This window comes from Mus caroli, unplaced genomic scaffold (assembly GCF_978045245.1).
Source record: "Mus caroli unplaced genomic scaffold, Mus_caroli_1 scaffold_2, whole genome shotgun sequence".
Classification (NCBI taxonomy): Eukaryota; Metazoa; Chordata; class Mammalia; order Rodentia; family Muridae; genus Mus; species Mus caroli.
Genome location: NW_028227257.1, coordinates 159,597,505 through 159,623,031, shown reverse-complemented (window position 1 = coordinate 159,623,031; position 25,527 = coordinate 159,597,505). Strand labels below are relative to the sequence as shown.

The window sequence follows — 25,527 nt, the reverse complement described above, 5'->3', positions numbered from 1 at the left end:
TCAAAGTCCAAAATTAATGTTCATGTGAAACACGTCCACAGTGATAGGATGACTGACATTACGGAAGACAGACCCAAGGTGCAGCTTCTGACTTTAATGGTTTGTTTATAAGTAGAACTCTGACAGTGGAGGAGAAAATTTTCTCTAGAACAAGCAAATAATTCAACTATTCTCTCAACACTGCCCCTGCATTTTCGGTGAAAACTTTATTCTCTTTATCGTCCTCTTTGAGAAGAGTGGGTTTAGTGTGATGTCCATGTGGTTTTTTTCAGTCCTGCAACAGTTCGCTCACTTGTTAGCGATGTAGATGATCTTGTGCTTCTCAATGATACTGATGTCATGTTCCAGCTGCTTCATCTCTTTTTCCAGCTTCTGCTTGCGAATCTTCTTTGGTACAGAATCAATGAAGACTGAGAGGGATTGGAACTCTTTGTGCACCTCTTCCCAGTTCTTCTTCAGTCCCTGCAAAGGGAAAAGAGACCTTGACATAAGAGGTAGACTGGAAAAGCAATAAAAAAATTGCCCTTAATGAAGACTGGGAGGGTACAGATGGCTGTTGAAGGAACTTTGGAAATAATAATGTGTCCATCCTGGATTTGGCTACAATAACAGAAAACACGTATAGAAAGCAGAGCCCTGCCCTCTGTCATCTGTTCATCCCTGCTGGGAGCATTTACTTGCTTCACTGGCAATGTGGCTGTAGCTCTATTATATGTAAGTGCAGAGTTATGAGCATCGTGGAGCCAAGCTTATAGCAAATGCTTTGGTAAAAATCAATGATCTGAAAATTGAGAGTCCCAAGTAAAAGTTGGTTTTGGAAATATTTTTTATACATTTATTAGAAAAGTTTTGTCTTTCTAAAGCACATATATGCACACTCATGTATATTTGCGAGTGTGCCTGGGCATGTATGTGCCCAGGTCAGTGAAAGCTAGAATACAATCTCACATATATCATCTTCAGGACCACCACCACATCCTTTGCAGCCCTGGCACTCAGGAACTTAGGTTAGCTGTCCAGTGGTCCCTCCCACTGCTGCCCCCTCCCCCACTGCCAGGATCTACCTGTTTCTTCCATACTCCTGCTAAGATCACAGCACATGTCACCATGCCTGGCACTCTCACATGGGTGCTGGGGATCAAGCTCAGCTCCCCATGCTCACAAGGTAGACACTTCATACAACAAACCTCCCCACCCCCACCTTCACCTCCTCTCTGCCCAGAAGTTTCTGTTTTATCCTTATCCTTCAACATGGAGGTCTCATATTTTATTTAGTAAAATATTATTGTAAGAAAAATACCAAAATTCAATTTTACAATGACCTTTTTGTATATCTTTTCAATATATTACAAAGACTAAATCATCTTCCATATAGTCAAGGGCTCCATACTTCCTGTTAATGTATTCTAGACATTGTTGGAATGTCGTTAAATGTAGAACACATGCTAATTTAATAACATAGTTAATGTTTTATGATCTCTAAAATCAACAAATTTAAAATTAAGGATCTCTTAGGAGCTATAAACGCCATTTCCATCTTTGCCTGGCTACATTTCTCGCTCCACTACACCAGGGGCACCACCAACAGCTCTTAAACTACAAATTCAATTCATTCAGTGAAGTTTTACAAAGCAGCACTTTTCATTCATCATAGATCATTTTATTTACACACTTGTCTGTAACAAACTCTACTCCTGGGCATAATGGTGGAGACAAGAAGATATAGCAGGACTTTCAGAGAAGCCAGACTGTCTGAATTGGTAAACTCCAGGTTCAGTTGGAGACCCTTTCTCAAAAAATATGGTAGACAGTGACAGAAGTCACCCCCACATTGACCCCTAACCTCCACATATGAGTACATATAAGTTGGTTTGGAAATATTTTTTATACGTTAGAAAAGTTTTGTCTTTCTAAAGCACATATATGCACACTCATGTATATTTCTTTCTGTGCCTCGGCATGTATGTACACACGCACACACATGTGTACACTTCCCACACAAAGAAAAAGTAAATTGCATTTCAAGAGAGAAAGAGCAAGCTTTGGAAGTCCACAAAGGAAGCAAAAGGATGCCACAAAAGAGCAGATGCCATGTGAATAAAGAGAAAGCCAACATGGGTCATGTAGGCTAAGAAGAAACAGATGCCATTTCTAAAAGTTGAGCCACATAGGCAACAGGCAGTCCCACCATTAGGACAAGCCCAAAGCAGCATTCACAAGCTGCCATTTCATTTTGACGAGATGGTGAGAAATCCCACAGTGTCATTCTGGGTGACTCAGGGCAACTAACAGGCAGCATCTTGAGCAAGATCCTATTAAAAACCAAGCTTCCTTGAAGTGTGAGGACAGGCCTAGCAGCTTTGGTTTGGCCTGCCACAGGGTCAGGGTGTGGGAAGTCTATGGAGGCAGAAGTAGAGACCAGCAGGCTGGAGGCTGACAAATCCAGGCTGTAGACAAAAGGAAGCTGGGCAGGGAAGTGGATGGGGAAGGATAATCTGACCCCGGAGGCCAGAAACAGATACAAATCAACAAAGAATAGCTCTGCAGTCTGATCAACCTCTGGACCATGATTACTGACTTGCACTGCCGTACAGCCCCAGAAACCTGATGTCTCAGGCATGGTCTGTATACCTAAGAGCTGTTTCCCTCCAACATGGCACTTAGTACTCAAGAGTCCTTGCAGGTATGAAGACAGTTTCTGCTTGACCAGGTCGCAGCGCTGTGATTGCTTCTCACACTCCCAAGACATTTGGGAGAGATCTTCACGTTTGGGAGACATCTCCAGCTAGAACACTAGCTATCCACAGGATGCAGTGCAGGATGTATCTAAAGGTTGAGACAACTGACTGGCCCACAGGCTGAAGAGTTACATGTGGCCAGCAAAGATTCCTGAGAAGACGAGTAAAGCCACCAAAGTAAAGACAGACCTGGTGGACATCTGGTTTCTCAGTATTGACTCAGCAGCAGTGTAAAGCTGGGAAAGGAAGGGAGTCCACTAGTTCAACTGACCCTGCCTCCACCCCAGAACATATGTCAGTGTCAGTTTCCAATCTTCAAGGGCCTTCAATTAGCCAAAGCGATTCTTATCAAAAGAGTGATGCTGGAGGACTCTCAATGCCGGATTTCAGACTATATTAGAGAGCTACAGTAACAAAACAGCATGGTATTGGCTCAAATGCAGATATGCAAACTGATGGAATAAAAGAGAGGACCCAGAAATAAACCCACAGAGATATAACCACTGAATTCTTGACAAAGGTATCAAAAAAACACATTGAAAAAGTGAGAGTATCTTCAAAATACGGGGCTGAAAAAAAAATGGAATTTCTGAGTGTGCAATGAAACTACTCAGATCAGTTCAAAATGGATAGAAGGGATCTTAAGGTAAGACCCCGAAGCTTCGCAGTGACTGGGGAAGATGTGTGGGAAATACTTGAGGACATCAGCAGAGGCAACAGGACTGCAATAGCACTGGAAACGAGCCCAATGATTGAGAGTCAGGATATATGAAAGCAAAGCTTTTCTCAGGGTCTGCAGAGAGGGCTCAGAAGTTAAGAGGACGGGATGCTCTTCTAAAAGACCACGGTGTGTTTCCCAGTTCTCACACAGCAGCTCATAACGATCTATAACTCAGTTGTAGGAGACCCAACACCCTCTCTCACCTCCACAGGCACCAGGCATGTATGTGGTATACACACATACATGCAGGCAAAACACCGATACGTATAAGATAAAAATCAAACTGTATAATAGGCTTCTTCAGAGCAAAGGAAATAATTGGCATAGTGAAGTCAGCTTTCAGAATAGGGAACAAAACAAGCACAAATCATCCAACCTGGTCCATTGGCTAAGAAATGGAACAAATAGATCTTCAAAGAAGAAATCCAGAAGTTGTCTACTCGATAGCTGAGAAAATGTTAATATCCTCAGCCATCAACAAAATTCAAATTAAAACTGCTTGAGGTTCCCCATCTCACCCCTGATAGAATGGCTGCCTTGAGAAACATAAATGACAGCAAATACTGGTGAGGATGTGGGGGGAAAGAAATCTTTATAAGCTGCTGGTAGGACTGTGAGCTGGTACAGCCACTGTAGAAATCATTATAAGGGTTTCTTTTCAAGTAGAAATATCACATGACCCAGCTATATCACTCCTGGTTGGGTACCAGCAGAACTCATAGCCATCATGCTACAGAGATCTTTGCATTTTCTATGCCTATTGTTGCACTACTCACAATAGCTAGGAAAGGGAACAAGCCCAAGTGTCTGTCAGCAGAGCAATGGATAAGGAAGAAGGCGACATGTGCACAGCATGTACATGTTCAGCCTTAAAGAAACAAGATGGTAAGATTGGCAGGAATGGATAGCACTCAAAAATGACTATATATTTTTTCTTTTTCCTTTTCCTTTTTTAAAAAAATTAGGTATTTATTTCATTTACATTTCCAATGCTATCCCAAAAGTCCCCCACACGCTCCCCCACCCACTCCCCCACCCACCCACTCCCACTTCTTGGCCCTGGCATTCCCCTGTACTGAAGCAGATAAAGTTTGCACGACCAATGGGCCTCTCTTTCCAATGATGGTCGACTAGGCCATCTTCTGATACATATGCAGCTAGAGACACGAGCTCTGGGGAGTACTGGGTAGTTCATATTGTTGTTCCACCTATAGGGTTGCAGACCCCTTTAGCTCCTTGGGTACTTTCTCTAGCTCCTCCATTGGGGGCCCTGTGATCCATCCAATAGCTGACTGTGAGCATCCACTTCTGTGTTTGCTAGGCCCCGGCATAGTCTCACAAGAGACAGCTATATCTGGGTCCTTTCAGCAAAATCTTGCTAGTGTATGCAATGGTGTCAGCGTTTGGAAGCTGATTATGGGATGGATCCCCGGATATGTCAGTCTCTAGATGGTCCATCCTTTCGTCTCAGCTCCAAACTGTGTCTCTGTAACTCCTTCGATACAATTTGCTAAACACATGAAACTCAAGAAGAACGAAGACCAAAGTGTGGACACTGCCCCTTCTTAGAATTGGGAACAAAACAAAAAATGACTATATTAAGTGACATACGGAGGCTTCTAAGAACAAAGATCACATTTCCCTGATAAAGAGCACATAGACATAAAAGTATACATATGTGTATGTGCATGCATGTTGCATGTGTGTTCATGTGTTCATGTATGTGTGTGAGTGTGCTTGTGTGTGTGTGTGTGTGTCTATCATAGAAGCAGGGAGGAATCTTGAGGGGGGAGGGGACAGGGAAAAGGAGCAGATCTTAAGCAAGGCAGCAAAAGGAGAGGGTAATGGACCGATGTGACAAGAGAGCAGAAGGGAGGCCCATTGTGTAGAAAGGGACCAGCCAGAGCAGGCCAGAGAGTATGGGAGAGGCCAGTGGGGGAGGAGAACAAACTGGAGCAGAGTATATAGCCACATAGCATGAAGCACATCACAGTTCCCATCACTCTGTATGCCAACTGTAAACACTGGTAACAAACAGGGGAGAAAATAAAATGGACAAGAGATCAGTAAGAGGGGGAGAGACATTTGAAGACCATGAAGGGTTGGTATGATCAAAGCACAGCAAGTGCATTTATGAAAATGTTGCAATGTTTTCCAGTGATTTGTATCACTATTTTGCTAAGCAAAACCAAACAAACAAAACAAAACAAAACAAAAGAACAAAAAAACCAAACCAAACCAAACCAACCAAACAAACAAAAAGGACTGGAAGTATCTTATCTTATACAAGAATGACGTCACAGTAAGTAGAATAAGAACTTCTTTGTGGGGAACAAAGAAGTTTCAGAGATTTACTTCTGTGTTTATGTAAAGCAATGAGAAGATAGGATATGCTAAATAAGACACACTGGTTGGTTGGAGCAATGGGACAGGTGACTTGGCCTCTTTTTTGAGTCAGATTGAAGCAAAGATCTGAGATGCTGAAAGGTAGAAACTGTAATCACTGTACTTTAACTCAAGAGGGAGTCAGGTCAGAGATGCTTTTAATAGCACATGACATGTGTCCTGAAGAGTAGTCCTCAAAGAGACTCTGCTTCCTCCTGGTCCTTCATTATAGAGCCTGAACATGTTTCCACAGTGCACCACAGGGGCACCTACTGCAGAGAGAAAATGTATACATTTATACACTTTCAAATATCAAAGGAATTTCAAGCGAGTTGGGGAATATTTCATATTACTTGCAGTCCCAGAAGCACATCTTTGCCCCCGTGGGCTTTTTTTTGATGGGTAGTTTGCTTTTAACTTCTAGAATGTACAATACTGTCAGGATCAAAGTCAACAACTAAGGATGGAAACTCAATATAATTTTGTATCATGTTGACACAACCCCTTTGTTGTTTTTAAACCCTTTTTTGTCGTTGTTTACAAAAATGGTCTTTTATCCATTGGAGCAATAGAAATTTGTTTTTTTTTTTAACTTTTTTCATTTTTCTTTCTCTTGTTTTTGTACTCAAATAATATTACTTGTGATGTAAATTTTCAAATAGTGAGCTATGATCCATAAAAATTGCCTTTCACTTTCTGTTTTTGGCTCCTTGGCTCCCCTGCCTTGTGACACAGCTAGAATGGACTTCCTGCTTTTTGTCCTTCTGTCCTCTGAGTTTAAAGGCACTCTGGAGGGAGGGAAGAGAGATTGAGCCTCTACCTCGTGCCATCTACATTCTTGAACACACTTTCAGGTGTCCTGTACTGTGAGGTCTTTCCAGCTCATTGTGTACTGAGAACACTGATGGTCCTTTCCCCCCACCGCACAGCAGTCCTATGTCTATAAATGTTGCTGTATTTCCATCTCCCTGGTCTTGGAGGTCTCATATCCTTGCTGGTTCCCTTCAATGGACTTCACTTCTGTCTACCATTCCTTCCAAAACTCCCCTCAGAACCCCAGCTGACTTTGTGTTTTGTTTCTCCACTGGAGCCCAGACTCATACAACTTCCCTTTTACCCAACTTGCCTGTAGTAGGAAAAACAGCAGCCCAGGGTTTGTTAGGTGTGACTTTAGTCCTGACTCGCCAACATAATGATATGTGGCCAAAGGTAAGTGTACCAGATCACTAGAGTAAGGAGTGTGTTTATTTTGTGTGTTAGACTCTTGACGATAAACACATAGATGTCCACAAATTAAGAAAGGGATAAATGCACAGATGAACTGCTTATTATATTTGTATTTAATCTCCTCATCTGTAGAATGAGGTGTTCGGAATCAGGTGCAAAGGGATTGTTACTCATGTGAAGAAGGAGCTCAGGGCATATGTGCAACCACTGTACCATAGAACTCTGCAGTTTTGAGTTGAGTGGGAAGCAAGGCTCGTCAGTAGGGCCACCATTAGCCTTATAACCAGGTAGCTATGCACTGGCTGGAGAGTAAGGCATTCCATGAAGGGTTTACTATTTTGCCAGTGAAGCATCAAATGGAAGTCCTGTGGTGACCAGAAAAGGAATGAAAAGAATGTTTCTCCACTATGGCCAAAAGGCACAGGAGCCTTTTGCACTCTGAGGAAGGCCTTCCTGTTCCTGTTTTCCACCCTCATGCAGTCCTGCAGGCATGATGATCTGGCCTTTGCAGAGGGATGTGCTTCCTGAAGACGAGTAATAATTGAAAAATAATGGGCTACGAGCCTTGTCCTCCCCCAAATGAGCTATAATTCTGCATTTCCTGCCTGCCATGACTACCCCTTCCCTGTATATTTTCAAAACTCCATCATGTCGCCTCCAGAGAGAAGCCCCAGCTCTAGAGCTCCCCCTGCTGTCTAGGTGCTTCTTACTCTGCAGCTCCACTCAACAGCAAGATCTTTCAGTGCTGACAACTACCTTGGGTTTTTCTTAAGCTTCAGATCCACACACACACACACACACACACACACACACACACACACACACTCACACATTCCTGTCTATCTGGTGCGTTTTAGAGATCATGTCTCACTAATCCAATTACAGCATTTTCTGTAGCAAAACTTGGATCTTATACCATTTGTGGTATCTTCATGGCTCAGGCTAATATTGTGTAGAGAAGGACATCTAATAAATCTTTATTTGTGTTTATGATTGCATTCTTTAAATGTTAAGTATCATAATTGCATATGGCCCATTTTCAACAGTTATTAATAAGATAAAGTTTGTTTTTTATGGTATGTGTGTATGTGTGTGTGTGTGTGTGTGTAGTATTTATAATTAAGGGTATGTGGGTGCTATGATGCCTGGGGAGAGGTCAGAGGACAACAGCAGGTTTTGGCCCTTACCTACCTTATTTGAGATAGGGTCTCCTCTATATGCCAGACTAATTGGCCCATGAGCTTCCAGGGACTTTCCTGTCAATCAATACCTTCCATGTTCACATAGGGGCCCTATGCATAAACAAAACATGTACTACCACATTCCATGTTTTATGTGCCACAATCATCAGACAAGCTCGTTACTACTGAGCTATCTCCCCAAACGAATTCTCTTGTTTTATGAAGTCATTGGATACTGTCTTGTAGAAAGCTTTCAAAATATATGTAAAAAGAATCATTATGCCACTTCTTTAAGGGTCAGCGTGGTGGCAGAAGAGGACAAGCAGGGGCTTAGTAACAGCTCTGTGCAAATGACAGTGTCACGCCCTGCTCATCTCTTGATGCCTCACATTTCAGATAGACCTCTTCCATTAAACTAAAACGACGATATGTCATATGGCCTAATTATTCAAAATAGAGGAACCATATGTGAAACCTAATATCCATTCACGCAATAACCTGGGTAGCTGAGTTACTAGAATGGAAAAGATACAGCTTGGGGACAGCTTCAATTATTCTAGAGCTCCATCTAGTGAAAAATAGCTCCGTTATGAGTACTTTAAAAGATAAATTTAGTGAATGGAAGTAACTATTTTCTCACTCCTTTAAAATATCAGTTTGCTGTAGGAGAAAGTGGGCTTCCTTACAACCTAAAAGCACCAAATTGGAAACAAAATATTTTATGAATCTCTCTATTATGGCTTGCTTTTATTTTTTCCTTTCTCTTTTCAAAGAGTAAGCTTTACTGAGCACTTTTGCTAGAGCCCAAAGAGACTGCTTTGTGGCAGTGGAAGCTCCAGCTTCCATAGCAGGGCTGGGGGGTGGACGAAGAGTTAGAGAGGCCTGAAGCCCACAGGCTCACCTGCAGAACGGCCTCCCTTTCTTCGTCAGAGAGTCTCTTCATGGCCGCTTTCTTGAGGTTCTCCTGGATGTAATTGTCATACTCTTCTTGTGCTTTCTTCACATCCTCATTTCGCTTGCATATGTACTCAGGTGTGATGCCATAATCCTGGGAGGATTTCCAGAGAAAAAAAAGCCAATCAATTTCCTGTGAGCAGTCTTCTGTGTGTGAGCATAGCAACTGGGAATTAGAGAACAAGAAAGCTTATTGTCTTCAATATAAAAGAAAAAACAAACAAAAATAACCCAACAAACAAAAACTAGGCAAATTGGCAAAATCCAGCCATTACACATACACACTTACATGCACATACACGCACATGAGTGTGCACACACGCCACTTCCAAAACTTAGAGCTAGTTCATTCTGATCTCTTAAAATAAGATGCTGGACCAGAAAGTTGGCTCACCGAGTAAAGGTATTTGCCACCAAGTCTTACAATCTGAATTCAATCTCCTGAACTCACATGATGGAAGCAGAGAACTGACTTCTATAAATTGTCCTCTGACCTTCACATATGTGTATATACTTGGGCACGCACACACACATACCACACACACACATAATACACACACATGCATACACACATGTACACACACATAACACACATACATAACACACACAACACACATAACACGCACACACAACATACACATAATGTACACATACCACACATACCACACACACACATGAGAGAGAGAGAAAGATCTTGTAACAATTTGTTTTCTCTCTTCTATCACCAGTGTCTCTTCTTAAACTCTAGACTATTTTTTTTAGACAGAGTAGCCCAGGCTGGCCTTGAACTCTTTATGTAGACCAGACTAGCCACAAATTTATAGAGATCCACTTGTCTCAGATTCTTGAGTGCTGAGACTAACATCACCATACCCAGAAACTTTCACTTTTAGGTGCTGGCTTTTCTGGGGCTGTGGAGAAGGTTCAGTGGTTAGAAACCTTGCTGCCTTTGCAGAAGACCTGCGTTCAGTTCCTAGCACCCACTCAGGTAGCTCAGAACTAGCAATATCTCCAGTTCCAAGGGAGATGTCCTCTTCTTCTAGGTACTGCAATGATATACACATGGACACATGTGCAGATACACAGCTAAAAAAATAAAATAAAGTAAGTCTTTTAAAAAGAGTTTTCTTTTCTTTCTTGTATAATTTAGCTTGAAATCTCTTGAGTATCTCCGAGGTGCCTTCTCTCTCTCTCTCTCTCTCTCTCTCTCTCTCTCTCTCTTTCTCTCTCTCTCTTTCTCTCTCTCTCTCTCATACACACACACATACACACACACACACACACACACACACACACACACACACACACACACACACCTGGTTAAATAAAAAAGACAAACCCTCTTAAACCATAAAAGCAAGAGCCCTTCCTGGGCACTAGGCCCAAGAACTTCAAGGGAAGCTTGGCTGTGGCCTCTAAAGTTGATATGGAAGGGCGAGCTTCCTGTCTGGGCTCCTGGGATGCTCACAGGAACTGATGGTGAGGCCACTGGCTGTACTTCTTTCATATTAGTGAATGTAGTGTCACTGTCTAAAGGACTACAATTTCTTTGTGTTCAGTTTTCAAAACAGTATTTGAGAACATATTGAGTACTAAGAGTAATAGTGAACAGAAAAGTAAGGTTTCTTTCCTCATAGGATTCTTATTCTTGGGTAGAGAAATGTGTTCAGTCTACTTCAAAAGAGGAGAACACTAGGCATCTGTATCTGGGGCCAGTAAGATGGCTCAGAAGTTAAAGAGCACTGGCTGCATTTGCAGAGGACCTGGGTTCAGTTCCCAGCACTCACATTGTGACTTACAACTATCTGTAACTCCAGTTTCAGGGGATCTAACAACCCTTTCTGGCCTTCACAGAACTGCTCACATAGACAGAGATACATGCAGGCAAAATACTCATTAAAATAGTTAGGCAAAATACACATAAAAATAAATAAACCTAAAAAAATTAAATGACATCTGTATTGATTTTCTTCCCTAAGCAGCACGGTATACCAATGCTCTATATAGTATTTGCCCTATTATATTGGTTATGTTAAGATAACTAGAGATTAAGTAAAGCCCATAACAGGTTATGTATGTTACATACATCTACTAAGCCATTCATATGAAGGCCACAAGTACTTGTGGATATTGGTACCCACAAGGTACCCCTGTAATACTGAAGAAGAAAAGTAGACTATAACATGTGCACATGCTCTGATGTAAACAAGGGCTAAGAAGGGTAATATGAAAGGAAACCTATTGAAGATAAAGAATCCAGGAAAGTTATCTCCCAGGAAGCAGCCGTGAGGGCTTTGGTAGTCAAGGAAACAACTTATAATTCTCAAAAAGTCATCCCCTAACTTCTGCATGTGAGCTGTGGCACATGCTCCATAATAAAAAGATAGTTTTTAAAAGGTTAGATTATGTTTGGGGTGTTATGTTCAGGAAAGGGACCAGTGCAATGCATTTTAGGAAAAAAATCTGGCAAATGAGCAAAAGCTTTAGTGATCTTCTGGGTTCCTACAAGCTAAGTCCCTGGAGGCTGATGAATCGTGTCACTAATTGTTCTATTACAATATTTATCCATTCTGGCCATTTTATTAAGTGCCAGACATTGTCAGGTACTTAGTACACTTAATGTCATTTAATGCTCACTATACCCCTGTGGTCGATTCCATGGCATGTCACAGATGCCAAAGTTAGCAAGCAGCAAGTCAGGATTTGAAATGCTAGCTCGCTGTTACTGTGACACACCCCATATGCTCATTCATCTTTCAGTTTGTCTCCACAATCTCAAGGCACAAATGACATATAATTCATTTAGAACCAATGAGGGGGGCGTCTATCTGTTTTTCCCCAAATTGTATCCCTTTATCATCTGATACCGGTTGTTGTTGTTGCTGTTGTTATGATCTTGGCATAAGCTAAGATCATCTGGGAGGATAGACGCTCAATTGAGAAAATGGCTTCATCAAATTGGCTTCTAAAACAAGTCTATTTGGGCATTTTCTTGATTAATGGTTGATATGGGAGGGCACAGCCCACTGTGGGTGGTGCCATCCCTACGCTGGTGGTCCTGGGTTTTATTAAAAAAGCAAACTGAGCAAACCATGGGAGCAAGCTAGTCAGCAGCACCCCTCCATGGCCTCTGCATCAGCTCCTGTCTCCCCATTCCTGGGTTGAGTTCCTGGTCTGAGTTCCTTCTGTGATGGACTATAAACTGTAAGACAGAATAAACCCTTTCCCTTCTATGTTGCTTTTGGTCTAGCACATAGGATAGTAATAGAAACCAAACTGAGACATGGTGACCTCCATTACTTATCATGGATTTTTTTTTGTGTGTGTGTTAACTCTGAAGTTGGCCAAATAAGTCTGTGAAGAGAGACAGCAAGAGAACAGCAAGTGTGCGCTGCCCTTGTGGCTTGATAGACACACACAGGGCCCTGTGAGCTTCATATTTCTGTGATGGATACTTCAACATTTTTTCAAAAAGAAAGTGTATTAACATGGGGAGCACAAAACAGGAGGCTGCACAGAGGAGAGGCAGTGTGTGCAGCCCTTGCTGTCACAACAGATCAATAGTGGCTTGGAAGTGGCTTGAAGGAGCCAGTGATGGGACAAGAACCATGGAATAAGTATCCCGAGAAGCCTTAGTAATGTTTTCAGCACGAGGCCAGCGACCCGACAACGGCTGAGTTCTTCCGGAGGTGATTTTAGCCTGCTGGACAAGACAAATTTCCCAGAGAATGGGCGCTGTGCTCTGAATATGGCCTGGAGCCTGTTTTCACTTCTACACTCATGGGTGGTATGCAGTACATCACTGGACTACCTAGATCATCCCTCACTGTTGGAGTTCACCCTCCCTCCTCTCCCCTTCTCTTTCCCATCTCCTCCCTCCCCTTCCCTCATCCCCTGCCCTTCCCTCTCATCTGTTTTTCCTTCTCTTCTTCTTTTCTTTCCCTTTCTCCTTTTCCTCTCTCCCTCTGCCCCTCTATTCCTTAAGCTCTCTCTCTCTCTCTCTCTCTCTCTCTCTCTCTCTCTCTCTCTCTCTCTCCTTCTTCCTCCTCCCTCCCTCCCTCCCTCCCTCCCTCCCTCCCTCCCTCCCTCCCTCCCTTCCCTCCCCTCCCTCCCTCCCTCCCTCCCTCCCTCCCTCCCTCCTTCCTTCCTTCCTTCCTTCCTTCCTTCCTATTTCTTTTCTATTTCTGGTCACAACTAACTACTATTTGTTATTAATATTTAGGACTTTGCAGCTTATTTTAGTATGTGTTCACACATACTTTTATGCTCAACAAAGTACAGAAAATAGGATAAGATTTATGTATTTTTCTTTGTAAGTTTTTTTTTTTTATTTAAAACCTTCTCTTTTTTTCGAGACAGGGTTTCTCTGTGTGGCCCTGGCTGTTCTGTAACTCACTCTGTAGACCAGGCTGGCCTCAAACTCAGAGATCTGCCTGCCTCTGCCTCCCAAGTGCTGGGATTAAAGGCGTGCGTGCGACACCACTGTCCGGCAAAAACCTTCTTTTTACTAATTGCAAACTACTAATTTACTAATTTTACAAATTTACTTTTTACATAATGTCTAGCAAATAGAATCCTGCCCCCCCCCCCCATGAATACCTTTTCAGGTAGAAATCAATGATCCAAGTCATTAATCCCTTTACAGAGCTTTCCCCAAACTCAAATAAAATAAATAGGCTTTTACTAAAATAGTAGCACAGGTTATTTTGGAGAGATCGACAGGATGGGTCTCTGAAGCTTTGTGTGCTTGTTTCTTATCCCGCCCCCATGTTGATTCAGGTGAATGACCACATCTCACCACCTCCCTCCTGAAAGGCCCGTTCCTCCAGATTCACAGTAGTGACTGCCTTTAGTGACAGTTTTACCTCACTGATAGTTAATATTTTCAGAGACTGCTGTAGTTATTAAGCACATTAGTAACTAAAATTGAGGAAGATAGCAATAATACTTTAGATGTGAGCCGCACACAGACCGCAGAGCGATGGGGACGAGAAGACCTGTTGTGTGTCCAGGGAGCACACTGTATATCTATCTCATAGAGAAGACTAGCTCTCTGCAGGACTTTGGAATCTCTTATCTCTTACTGATAAACAAGGGCTACCTTTTTGTTGATGTACTTGGGGAATAGTCCTGAAGTTTCGAGATCATGCTTATCTCCAGTTCTTTTGTCAACATAAATCGGCTTGGGCTTTTTGGCCACACCCATGATGACGTCAGCTGCATTTGTGTTTATGAAGTTTTTTCCACTCTGTATTCCCATGACTGGATGATCGGTTCTCAGGGGCACTGCAGGCTTCTTGGGAGAGCACCTATTAAACTTTTTTTCTGTTAAACATAACATTTCATTGTTAATGTTCAAAAGTAAACATTATTACTCACTACTGTTTGGGACATGCAAATATGTACCACTAATATTGAGGTTTCATTATAACATATATAAATACTTAAGGTGAAAAAAATTCTATATATCCAAAAGTTTATTGGTTTGTCTACATCAAATAATGCATTGCTTTCCATTTGTCAATAGTACTTCTATAAAAGTACTTAAACAGAAAAAAATGTAATTAATCAAAATACAGAATTAAGCACAATGTAATAATTGATTTGTTGTTGAGTTACAGCATAAAAAGTAAGAGTGTCAGAACAATAGATCATTACTACAGTTCTGATGGCTACTATAGAGGCTATAGCCACACATATTTAGTTTTACCACTTAACATAAGCTTATTTTCAGCACTCTTTCAGTATGAACCAGAATTATTTTTAAGAGAAAACTATAACAAAGCCCTTGAATAAATTAATAAAACTTTACATGGGAAGCCCAATGATCTCTGGATATTTCCACAGACACTCTTATTACTACAGTGAATAATTACTACACACTCAATGCACAGTATAAGAAATAACAGGTTACCAGTGCGACCAAAATTCCCTATTCCTTCCTTCCTTCCTTCCTTCCTTCCTTCCTTCCTTCCTTCCTTCCTTCCTTCCTTCCTTCCTTCCTTCCTTCCTAGTGTGTCCCACCATTCTAAGGGAGCAACCACCAGACTTTTGATTCTATCTCTGTTCCACACACTCTTCATGAAAGCAGGTGAAATTGTTTTGTCTAACAGTCTTTCCGGTTCAACAGTTCCAGCCAGCATTTTTATATAGTCACATCAACATGGCTTGTCTATTCTAAAGTGTAAAACAATTAAAGTTTATTTCTAAGAACTAGAACAACTACTCCTTGTCTTAGTCCAATCTCAACTGTACCAATAATTACTGTGGTCTGAGTTTATTCACTTCTGCACTAGGTGACTCTGTTTGTACAGTGATATTCTGGGGCGTTCACAAGAGAGGTCTGCTCAAACGTGGTTTAACCAAAGGAAAGTCTTTGTTAGCTGGCTGGCGATAACACTGGGTGTTGCGGATCCTAGTGTAGCCCCAAACCTTTCTTAGGGTGAGCTTTTAATCATAAAAATCATGGTCTATGTTGACACACTTCAGTAAACAAGAGCAGTTAGCCAGAAGCAGAACTACAGAAGCCAGAAAGCAAGGTGAGCACATTTAGAGACTTTCCAAGAACTACGGACTTTGATGGATCAGGTCTTTGTTTTAGTTCTGGGAGGTGGTACTACCTACAGGCTGAGTTGTATGACCTGAATGGAACTTTTATCATGGAGTCAGTCATACTAAGATCCGGGGACCTGTTAGAAATGAGATTATAGTACTTCCATTTTCAGGGAAAAATAAAACCCATAATTATTGTTAAAGTCTATGGGTTGGACGACCTTCTTCTTGGGGCTGACTTCTACCCCTCCAGAACTCACATATTAAATCTATAGATATAGTACCTTAGAATGTGAATGCTATTTGAGGGTAAGGTCTTTTAAGGTTATTTAGATAAATAGAAGTTATTAGAATGGTTGCTAATTCAAGTTAGATATTGGTCCCACTGGCAATAACCATTACAGTTTTTATCTTTTAGAAAAAAGTCTGAAGCTAGGCGTGGTGGCACATGCTTTTAATCCCAGCACTTGGGAGGCAGAGGCAGGAGGATTTCTGAATTCAAGGCCAGCCTGGTCTACAGAGTGAGTTCCAGGACAGCCAGGGCTATACAGAGAAACTCTGTCTCAAAAAACAAAAAAACAAAAAACAAAAAACAAAAAACAAAAAAAGTCTAGAGACAAAATGAGGGGCACCTTACCCATCAATCAAACACTATACCTGGGGTGTTAACCCTTTTTTAATAAAAGCTTAACATTAAAGATACAAGTCAGCTCCGGATGCTGAAGCATGGGTGTTGGAGGTGGGGCCTCTTTGGATAGGTCAAGAAGTAACTCATGACGCTTGTCCCACCAGAGTCTGTATAGAGCCAAGTTATCATTGGCCACTATATTTATTTTCTATTTATACTTCTACTTTCTCCTAATCTTGCCAAACCCCACTCAGTATTAGGCAAAGTTGCTGTTGCCTGTGCATATTTAATATCCATTGATGGTAATATAATGGTAGCTAAATTACCAGCCAAGAATCCTAGTGTTTCAAACAGTAAGTGAGTTAACCTACTTGGTGGTAGTGGTTTTTCCTTGGAATGTTTCTTTAGAAAATCCTTTGGGGAAGGTATCTCTACTTTTGCAGGTCCCATGGTTTTCATTGCCGTTTTAAATTTCTTCATGTCATCTTTTATACTTGCTTTAAACAGTGATGTATACCTGAAATTAAAAATTGTAGCATTTCTATTTCTAGTGCAAAATACTTAAAGATTAAAAACAGCCACAAAATTCTGCTTTATAAACGTCTATAATGGAGAGTGGGCATAAAGATTAGCAATCTGACATGGCATCCACTACACTTACCCACACTGGGCTAAAAGAGGGACCAGGGCAAAGGTATTTATTTGTCTCTGAATCATCCTTTGGCTATCCCTAGCATCAGTTGGGCTGTCTCCTCCCTCACTGCTGATCTTACTGATTTGTGTGCCTCCCACCCGCAAGTCCCAGCCAGTTAGTCTTGCTGACAGTTTATTCATCTTCACAATGAACCTAAATTTCATTGATTTTCTCTAATGGTGACTTCTTGCTTCATTTCAACATTTTCCTCACTGTTCTCTAGTATTATTTCCCAAAAGTTTTTTTGAGGTATAATTTTAACCAAATATGTTTGGTTTTAAACTTTTGGGACCTTCTGAGTGTTTAGAGCTATAAATTTTCCTCTAAGTACTGCCTTGGCTGCCTCCCAAAGATCCCCAAAGAAAGGAGATCTTTTCCAGGCTTGGGGCACACACCCTTAATCCCAGCACTTGTGAGACAGAGGCAGGCAGATCTGTGATTTTGAGGACAGTGTACTCGACAAATTGAGTTCCAGGATGGCCAGAGCTACATGGAGCAATACTGTTTGCCTGGGGTATAATGGGGAAGTTAGGATATCTTTCATTTTCATGCATTAAATACAGTTTATATTGCCTTCATTTAGAAGTTTGCTTATGTTTGCTCAGTTTTCACAGATTCAGAGCTCCCAAGTACTTTTAACTGATTTCTAATTCATTTCCACTGTCGTTGGAGAATACACTTTATATGACTTCAATCCTTAAAATAAATACTGACACTTCTGTGTATACTAGAAAGGTTGGAGCCTGAACAGAGCACAACTAGACCCTTGACTGAAGAATAGTCCTCCCTGTCTCAGGGAAAGGTCATCCTCTTTTACCCAGCACATAGCTTTAGGAGGGACACATATGGGGTGGGGTGCTGGTCAGATCACTGAATCAACCTGTTTTTGTAGTTGATATCTTTATTTTTAGAGGGATTTTCTCATAGACTGCATAGAAATTTTAGCCAAGTACTAGCCACTTTTATTTTGTATGTTTGTGTCACTTAACTTTAATGTGCTTTTTGGGCTATATTTGTGGGTTGAAAAGATGACTCAGCAGGTTGAGTTTGTCAGGAAGCCTAGGGACCTGGTTTTGATCCCTGGGACCACAGTCAGAGAGACAGAATGACTCCTGAGGATTAAAGAAAGGTATTTACTGCCACCTCTAATTTATGTCCTTAGCTTGACAATGTTGTGTTCTCTTTTCTGATCTTTAATCTCCATGCTTCATTTTGTGTTGTTGCTACCGTGTCTTCAGATTCCTGCTTGTTACTGTGTCCGCAGATTCCTGTTGGTTACCGTGTCTTCAGATACCCCATTTTCTTTATGAGTGGCTTCCCTGTTGGTGACCCCATCCAGTGTGCTCTTTTCATTTCAGACATGGTCATCTAGAAGATAGACTTGCATCTTCTTTCCCCTTTCCTTTCTCTCCATATCTTAGTCTTACATCTTTTTACCTCTTTGAATGTGGTATTTAGAATGGCTGTTGTCTAGCATTTTCTTATTTGTGCCATTTCTAGCTATTTAGATTGACCACTTCTCTTTAGATTATAACATATTTTCCTGGTTCTTTGCATGCCTGTTCATTTCTGTTGTTTTATTTTGATTTTGAGACAGGGTTTCTCTGCTTAGCCCTGTCTGTCCTGGAACTCACTTTGTAGACCAAGCTGGCCTCCAACTCACAGAGATCCCCCTGCCTCTGCCTCTCAAGTATGGGGATTAAAGGCATGCGCCACCATACCTGGCTTGCCTGTACATTTTTTATTGGATTTCAAGTATTGTGAATTTTATCGAGTTAATTCCTTACTTTTGTCTTTTTTTTTTTACTTTAAAAAAAAGTTTTAACATTTCTTTAGTTTGATTCTAGAATGCAGTTATTATAGTCCAAAAACTTAGTCATTTTAAGGCTAGATGTAAAGTCTTCAGCTTTCTAGCTTTGTCTTTGATTCTGCTCTGCTTCTGAGGCAATGTGTTCTGTGTCTAAGAAGACCGCACCCCTCTGGCCGGTGAGTGGATGAACTTTTCAGCACTGTTCTTTCTGAGGTCATTTTGGTGGTGTTGCATTTCATCACACATATGCACTGTCAGTTAAGAAGCACGAGGACAGCTCAGGTAGGTTTCTGTCCCTCTCTGGACACTTCTCTCCTCTCTGGTGCACTGTTCCGTGAATGCTAGCTGCTTTGTCTTCCCAGCTCTTAACTCTCTTACTTTTCAGATAATCAAGGGCTTTGTTTCCTTTCTCTGGACTTTGGCCAGGATGTTGTCCCTAGAGTGTCTGTTAGGGCAACTGTAACTGCATGCCTGCTTCAATCCTTTCCATTGTTCAGGAAGGACTGACTGCTCTGTGCTGTCCCCTGTCCGGTGGTTGAAAACCTTTGTTCCATGTGTTTTTTCCTGTTGTCCTAGCTGTTCCTGATGAGAGAATAAATCCCATCCTTGCTTGGAAGTACACGTTTGGCTATCATATATATATATATATATATATATATATATATATATATATATATATAATTTAAAAAGGCTGGATAGATGGCTCAGCAGTTAAGAGCACTGACTGCTCTTCCAGAGGTCCTGAGTTCAATTCTCAGCAACCACATGGTGGCTCACAACCATCTGTAATGGGATCTGATACCCTCTTCTGATGTGTCTGAAGACAGGTGCATTGTACTCATATAAATTAAAAATAAATAAATAAATAAATAAATAAAATCTAAAAAAAGAATCAGAGCGATCTCTGTAAAAAAAAAAATAAAGTATTTAAAAATAGATTTCTTTTTGTATAGTACTCAATAGCTTTAGAAAATCCTCAGAACCTGACGCTGATGTTATTAAAATTCTATGTGTAATATCTACCCAAATATAGATTTATCAAAATGTTTGTACTAATATTGTTGGAAGAAAACGCATCAAAGTATCTTAGGGATGTGGAATTTGGGATAGTCTGTTTTCTTCCTGATCTGTTCCTAATTTGGGGTTTTAACTTTTGACAATCTCATATTTGTATAAATTCACTCTGCTCACACCCCGTTCCCCACCCAGTCATGCTGTGTCTATCAGCTTGTATTCTCGGCTTGTGTGACTACACAGACATGTATGACATGTATGACATGTATGACATGTATGACATGTATGACATGTATGACATGTATGACATGTATGCAGAACCAAACTGTTCCTATGCTTCAGGACCTTCCCTCAACCATGAACTCAGTAGCTGGGAATATTATGGACATGAGTGAGTCATAGACAACTGTCGGAAGTGATCTTCAAGCCAATCCTGCGCCTTAAAGCTTCTGCGGAAGTAGGCAGAGAAGGTGTGGTGAAATAGGATGGTTTTTTAGCCTCTTTCTTTTTAGTTTGGAAATTTGCCATTCAATACTTTTTTTGTGTGTATGAATCGAAAACATGCTCATTGGTTAGACAAAACTCTGATATCTGTCGATAAGTAACAATTTTTGTGCCAAATCAATTAGAAATGAATGAATTCAGTTCCCTTCCCTTCATTTTTTCAATCAGTTTTCCCATATAAACTCAGTGCGTGTTTGTTTATATGAATTGCAATGCCAATTGGTGCTATCTTCTTTCTTTCTTATTCTTTTCATCCTTTTAGTGTACATCATCAATATACTTAACTGCTCATCCATAATTAAGAATTTCTTTCATTTTGGGGGTTTTATAACTACATCATCTTCTCCCCTTCCTAACCATCACATGTACCCCTCTTGCCCTTTTGCAAATTCATGGCCTCTTCTGCATTACTTGTGACATAAATTATGTGTGCATGTATATGTACAGCTGTATTTCTTAAATATAACAAAATGGTATGCCTTTTCATGTCAGTATATAGAAAACTTGTTCTTTTAAATAGCTACATGCCATTGCATTTTGGAAATTGTGCAGCTTCATTATAAAGATGGGGCAGGTATATATTTTTTAAAAGATTTATTTATTTATTTTACGTATAGGAGCACACTGTTACTGTTTTCAGACACATCAGAAAAGGGCATTGGATCTCATTACAGATGGTTGTGAGCCACCATGTGGTTGCTGGGAATTGAACTCAGGACCTCCAACAAATGAGAAGCCATTGCTTTTAACTGCTGAGCAATCTCTCTACCACTGTGGCAGGTAATTTTATCAACTGGACCTGTTTTCTACTTACTTTAAAGTGGGCTAGAGATAACTTTTATTTTGAAACTAAAATTGTCATCTTCAATTAACATACTATAATTATTTTATTGCCGATGAGCATAGCATCATAGTCCATTTTATAACATATTAAAATGATACATATTGCTTAATTATGCTGAAAAATTGAAAGGACTTTAAATTTTCCTTGTAATGAATGAGAGATCTGAGAAGCCACAGTGTGTGTGTGTGCGTGTGTGTGTGTACTTGTGTGTACTCATTAATTTAATCAATTAATATTGCCTCTTGAGCTTGAACTGTCTTAGAAAGTCCTCCAAATGATGTCTTGAGAATTTTACATTTAGTTAAATACTGCATAAGTTCACGCACAGACATTGAAATGATTTTTTTTTCAGTTCATCCTATTGATTATATAGGGTAATTAAGTTTTCTAAATTAGATGAAATTCTGCTCCCAGAGTAGTTAGTTGTCACCGTTATGCCCTGTACTTAATTTATAGCCATTAAAGCAGATCTATGTCATTTAGTGTAGTTATGGTAATTCTTAAGCTATTGAGAAAAAATACGGTAAATTTCAATGCTGTCAATATAATCATCTAGAGTTCTGCTTATGGTTATTGGGGCTAGAGCCACATATTGAAATGATGGTAATATAGATACATCAGGCTAAAAAACATATTTCATAAACGTTAATTTTGCTTTTGTCTTCTCTTTTTCTTTTAAAAATGACCATTAGAAAATTTTTTATTGTATTTCGTTTCTAATGGACAATATTTAGGACTGGCCTAAATACCAGAAAAATATGTCCAATTAAATTGAAGAGCAACATTTACATTTAAACTGCTTTCATTAAGCTATGCTGGCAATGGAGCAATATCAGAGTAACAAAACATGGCACATGCCATGAGAGAAGGATAATGACCCTGGCTCTCATCCTACACTGTGTTCTCTCTCCAAGAACCATGAGAAGGTATTTATAGTTCCCCATAAAGAGAATCATACTTCTGCTCAGCTACAACTTAACTTCTGCATATGATGTTGTAACTTGGACATTTCTTCCTTTGTGGATAACTGACTGCCTTCTAGTAGCTCTAAGTCAAATCTGAGTGAGATAGATTCAAGACTTCTGAGTACACAGTCATGTTCTATGTCATTTTGTAATTACATTTTACTTTTCTGTCACTATTTTCTTTTCCTATGCTTCTCATCACAACATATCTTATTGCAGGAGAAGAAAACAGTATATGAATACTAAACAGTATTGGATACATAATAAATTATCAGAAACCAAAGGGGAGCATTCTACTGAAGCCAAGGCACACCTCTAGTTTCTTCCTGTTATTTGGGCAGTTACAAGCTGATACCGCATTGGACCTTGTAGTCAGACTGCTGTCAGTCTCGGCTCTTGTCCTTCTTACCTGCCTCAACTAAAATAATGCTAATCATCTGACAGAGTTCCCATTGGAATAGGGATGGTGAAAAAAGCAGTACAGTGCCCGGAATGCCAGACCGACTAGTAAGTTGGGCATGACTCTGTGGGTATTATCAGTTGCCACTGTAGCTGTTGACATGTATATTGGGTTAACATTTTAAACTAAATCAATTTAACACTGTTTTTCCAGAGTCCTGGGTAAGATAAAAATGCAGTCTTACGTCCTAAATTTTTGAATTCTGGTGAATCTAATAAACTGACCTAAGTTCCTAACATTGTTACTTCTCTTATACAGGGTTGTTTGCATAGAATGGTAAACCTTGTTCTCTAATGAAATAAAGTACTGAACAGGTTGACTTATCTACAGATTTCCTTGGCAGCTAATTTTAACTGGTAGTGTTGGCACATTTCCTCTTTCCAGTGGTTTGCATGCAGAATGCCAGTGAGGCATGCCAGCAGTTCTGACTCTATGTTATCTACGGAAGTGTGGGCGAGAGGCAGTGATGTGGATGAAGCGTGTCAGCTGCAATTTTTCTTGCTGTCAAAATTCTGTTTGCATATTATGTCCTTCTCTTCATTTATAAGGCAGAAAGCAACAACTGATATTTTGCAGTATCTCTTCCACTCATTTACTTGAAACTCCATTAGGGTTTTAAGTAATATATTTCTTTGCAGTTAATCAACATTTTAATGCTCTATTTCTGTTTGACAAGAAGACTTTGGTTCGACAAACATGATGTGGAACATCATGTTTGCGATCAGTTAGTGATCAGTCTCTGCCAGCGCCTTCGAGGTGTGGCAACCTCTCCAAGAACTTGGATTATAATTCAATGATGCAAGAGGGACTTGTACGTTTAAATATCTCCTTGTTATTAAGCATCTTAGTGAGAAAACTGAGGGAAGAGAGTTTGTAGCAGTGTGGTGAAGAAACATGATGAAACGTTTTATCATGCTTTAAAACAACAACAAATCAGTAGCTTGCTCGTGTGGCACCTTGTCAAAATCATAACAGGGTCATTTAGGGCACCCCCTTTTATTCCTTCTTATACTAAGTCTGTTTTGTAATTATTTTTTAGGAATAAACCAAGGAATTTATGCTGTCACTCTATACATGTGCAAGAATACTGGGGCACAGTTAGACACAGAACAGGGGCCAAATGAATCCCTTTTAAAACAAACAAACAAACAAACAAACAAACAAACAACAAACTTCCCAGGTGCATTAAAGCTCTTAACAAAATGCTGAACTAGTAGAATATCTTAACATCCAAACTCAGTATTCCATAGGAGGCAGTTTCTTCCCGTGTGCTACAGAGATTAGGAAGTTTGTCTTCAACAGTACATAGGAATTTTGGACCAAAAGTTGATTCAGCCACAAGTAATGTGAGCATTGCAAACTCCACACTTGTGTCAGCACTTTCTTTCCTCACCAGAGATGCCCAGCTGATAAGCAAGGGAAATACAATATCATGATTGCTCTGATATAAGCTGCCTATTCACTTTGGGTTAAAATGGAAGGACCTACACTTTGCTGTTACCACTCCACGTCATAAAAAATTGGCCATTACATTTGGAGGGAACCTCCGAATGTCTACTAAACTTATTTTCAAATCAGAAAACAAGTGCAAATTGATTGTAGACCTCCACAATAATAATAACTGGTAAATCTTGATTTTTTTTTTCGTGGTTGTTTGGTTTTAGAGACAGGCTCTGTCTTTGTAGCCCATGCTAGCCTTGAACTCAGATTCTCCCCATCAGCATCCTGGGTGCCGAAACAGGAATACGCACCTGAGAGCTGGTTCTTTTAAGGTGGCTGTGACTTTCATAAGTCAAAAGACAAAGATATATAACAGAAATCACCGACTCCTAGGAGGCATGGAACTGCCCTCTTCTCTCAGATTTCAATACAGTTTACAATATACCTATATGGTCAAGTATCTGGGACATTTATTTTGTAGTTTCCTTTTTCAGATTTGGAGATTTTCAGAAATCTAACAAACACATAAGAATTTCCTTCAGTTATATATTTTGGAATATCTGTCTATCCAACTGTATCCCTTTCATTAAACCACAAGATCTGAAAAAATCCTAGACATACTCTCTAGTCCATCATTTTTGTTTAACCAATTGAAATACTGAGGCCTAGAAACAAATGAGAATTCAATTTAGACACAAATTACGGGAGGCAAAAGAGTGCCGAAGTCAAATACAACATTGAGTTCCTAAATTAAACATCAGATTTCCTAAAACGGACGGATAAAACAGATTTTTTCCCCTCTTTTCAACGACATGGAATTTCACACTATACATAGCACCTAAAACCAAATTAATAATTGCATATTAGTGGGGGACTATGATCATAAAATGGATGTCTGACAACACTAGCTCACCTTTTTTTTTTTCTGTGAAATATGAAACGCTATTTAGATTTGTCCACCTGGTCTTAAGAAGTTGCGATCCAAGATTAAATTTAAGAGTCAGCCCCGTAAGTCCTTAAAAGAGGTTAACAATCTTTCTCTGGGCTGAAGTCATCGCTTTTGCTTACCCACATACCTAGGATGCTGGGGCGGCTCCTTCAAGTCACTGGGTATGAGGTTATAAATACTCTCGGAAGTGCAGGGTGAGTCCATGGCCACCAAGGAATTCCTTAACAAGTCCTCAGCTTCTTGGCTCACTTTCCCACTGTCTCAACTCCTTCTCTCACCGCCCTTTTCTTTTCTTACTCTCTTATCAAGGAACTAAAATTTCTCTTTCCTGTAATTTCCCTTTGACCCTTTCCTAACAGTCCCTTTTTCAGGAAGAAAATAATTCTGCTCCGAGTCTGTTTAGCGTTGTTGGCCACGTGGTTGCTAAGGAAACAGTTGCTAGGATACGGGGCAAACTGGCT

At 40.3% G+C, this 25,527-nt stretch overlaps 1 protein-coding gene across 1 annotated transcript; it reads right to left on the bottom strand.

Moving 5' to 3' along the window:
- Window positions 1–79: 79 nt before the first annotated feature.
- Window positions 80–25,476, bottom strand: Enkur (enkurin, TRPC channel interacting protein). The gene is made up of 5 exons (XM_021156624.2): window positions 25,194–25,476; window positions 16,758–16,903; window positions 14,308–14,531; window positions 9,154–9,300; window positions 80–462 (listed from the first exon to the last, which is right to left on the bottom strand). Exons 1-5 carry the CDS (start codon window positions 25,268–25,270, stop codon window positions 289–291), a joined length of 768 nt encoding a protein of 255 aa, XP_021012283.1. The 5' UTR covers window positions 25,271–25,476; the 3' UTR covers window positions 80–288.
- Window positions 25,477–25,527: the final 51 nt, after the last annotated feature.

Excerpts from the sequence above, each read along its gene's own strand:
- Enkur (XM_021156624.2), bottom strand. The coding sequence starts at position 25,270 with ATGGACTCACCCTGCACTTCCGAGAGTATTTATAACCTCATACCCAGT. Across the intron at positions 16,904-25,193 it reads GAGCCGCCCCAGCATCCTAG|GTATACATCACTGTTTAAAG; the intron begins GTATGTGGGTAA and ends TTTTAATTTCAG. Across the intron at positions 14,532-16,757 it reads GGAAAAACCACTACCACCAA|AAAAAAAGTTTAATAGGTGC; the intron begins GTAGGTTAACTC and ends TATGTTTAACAG.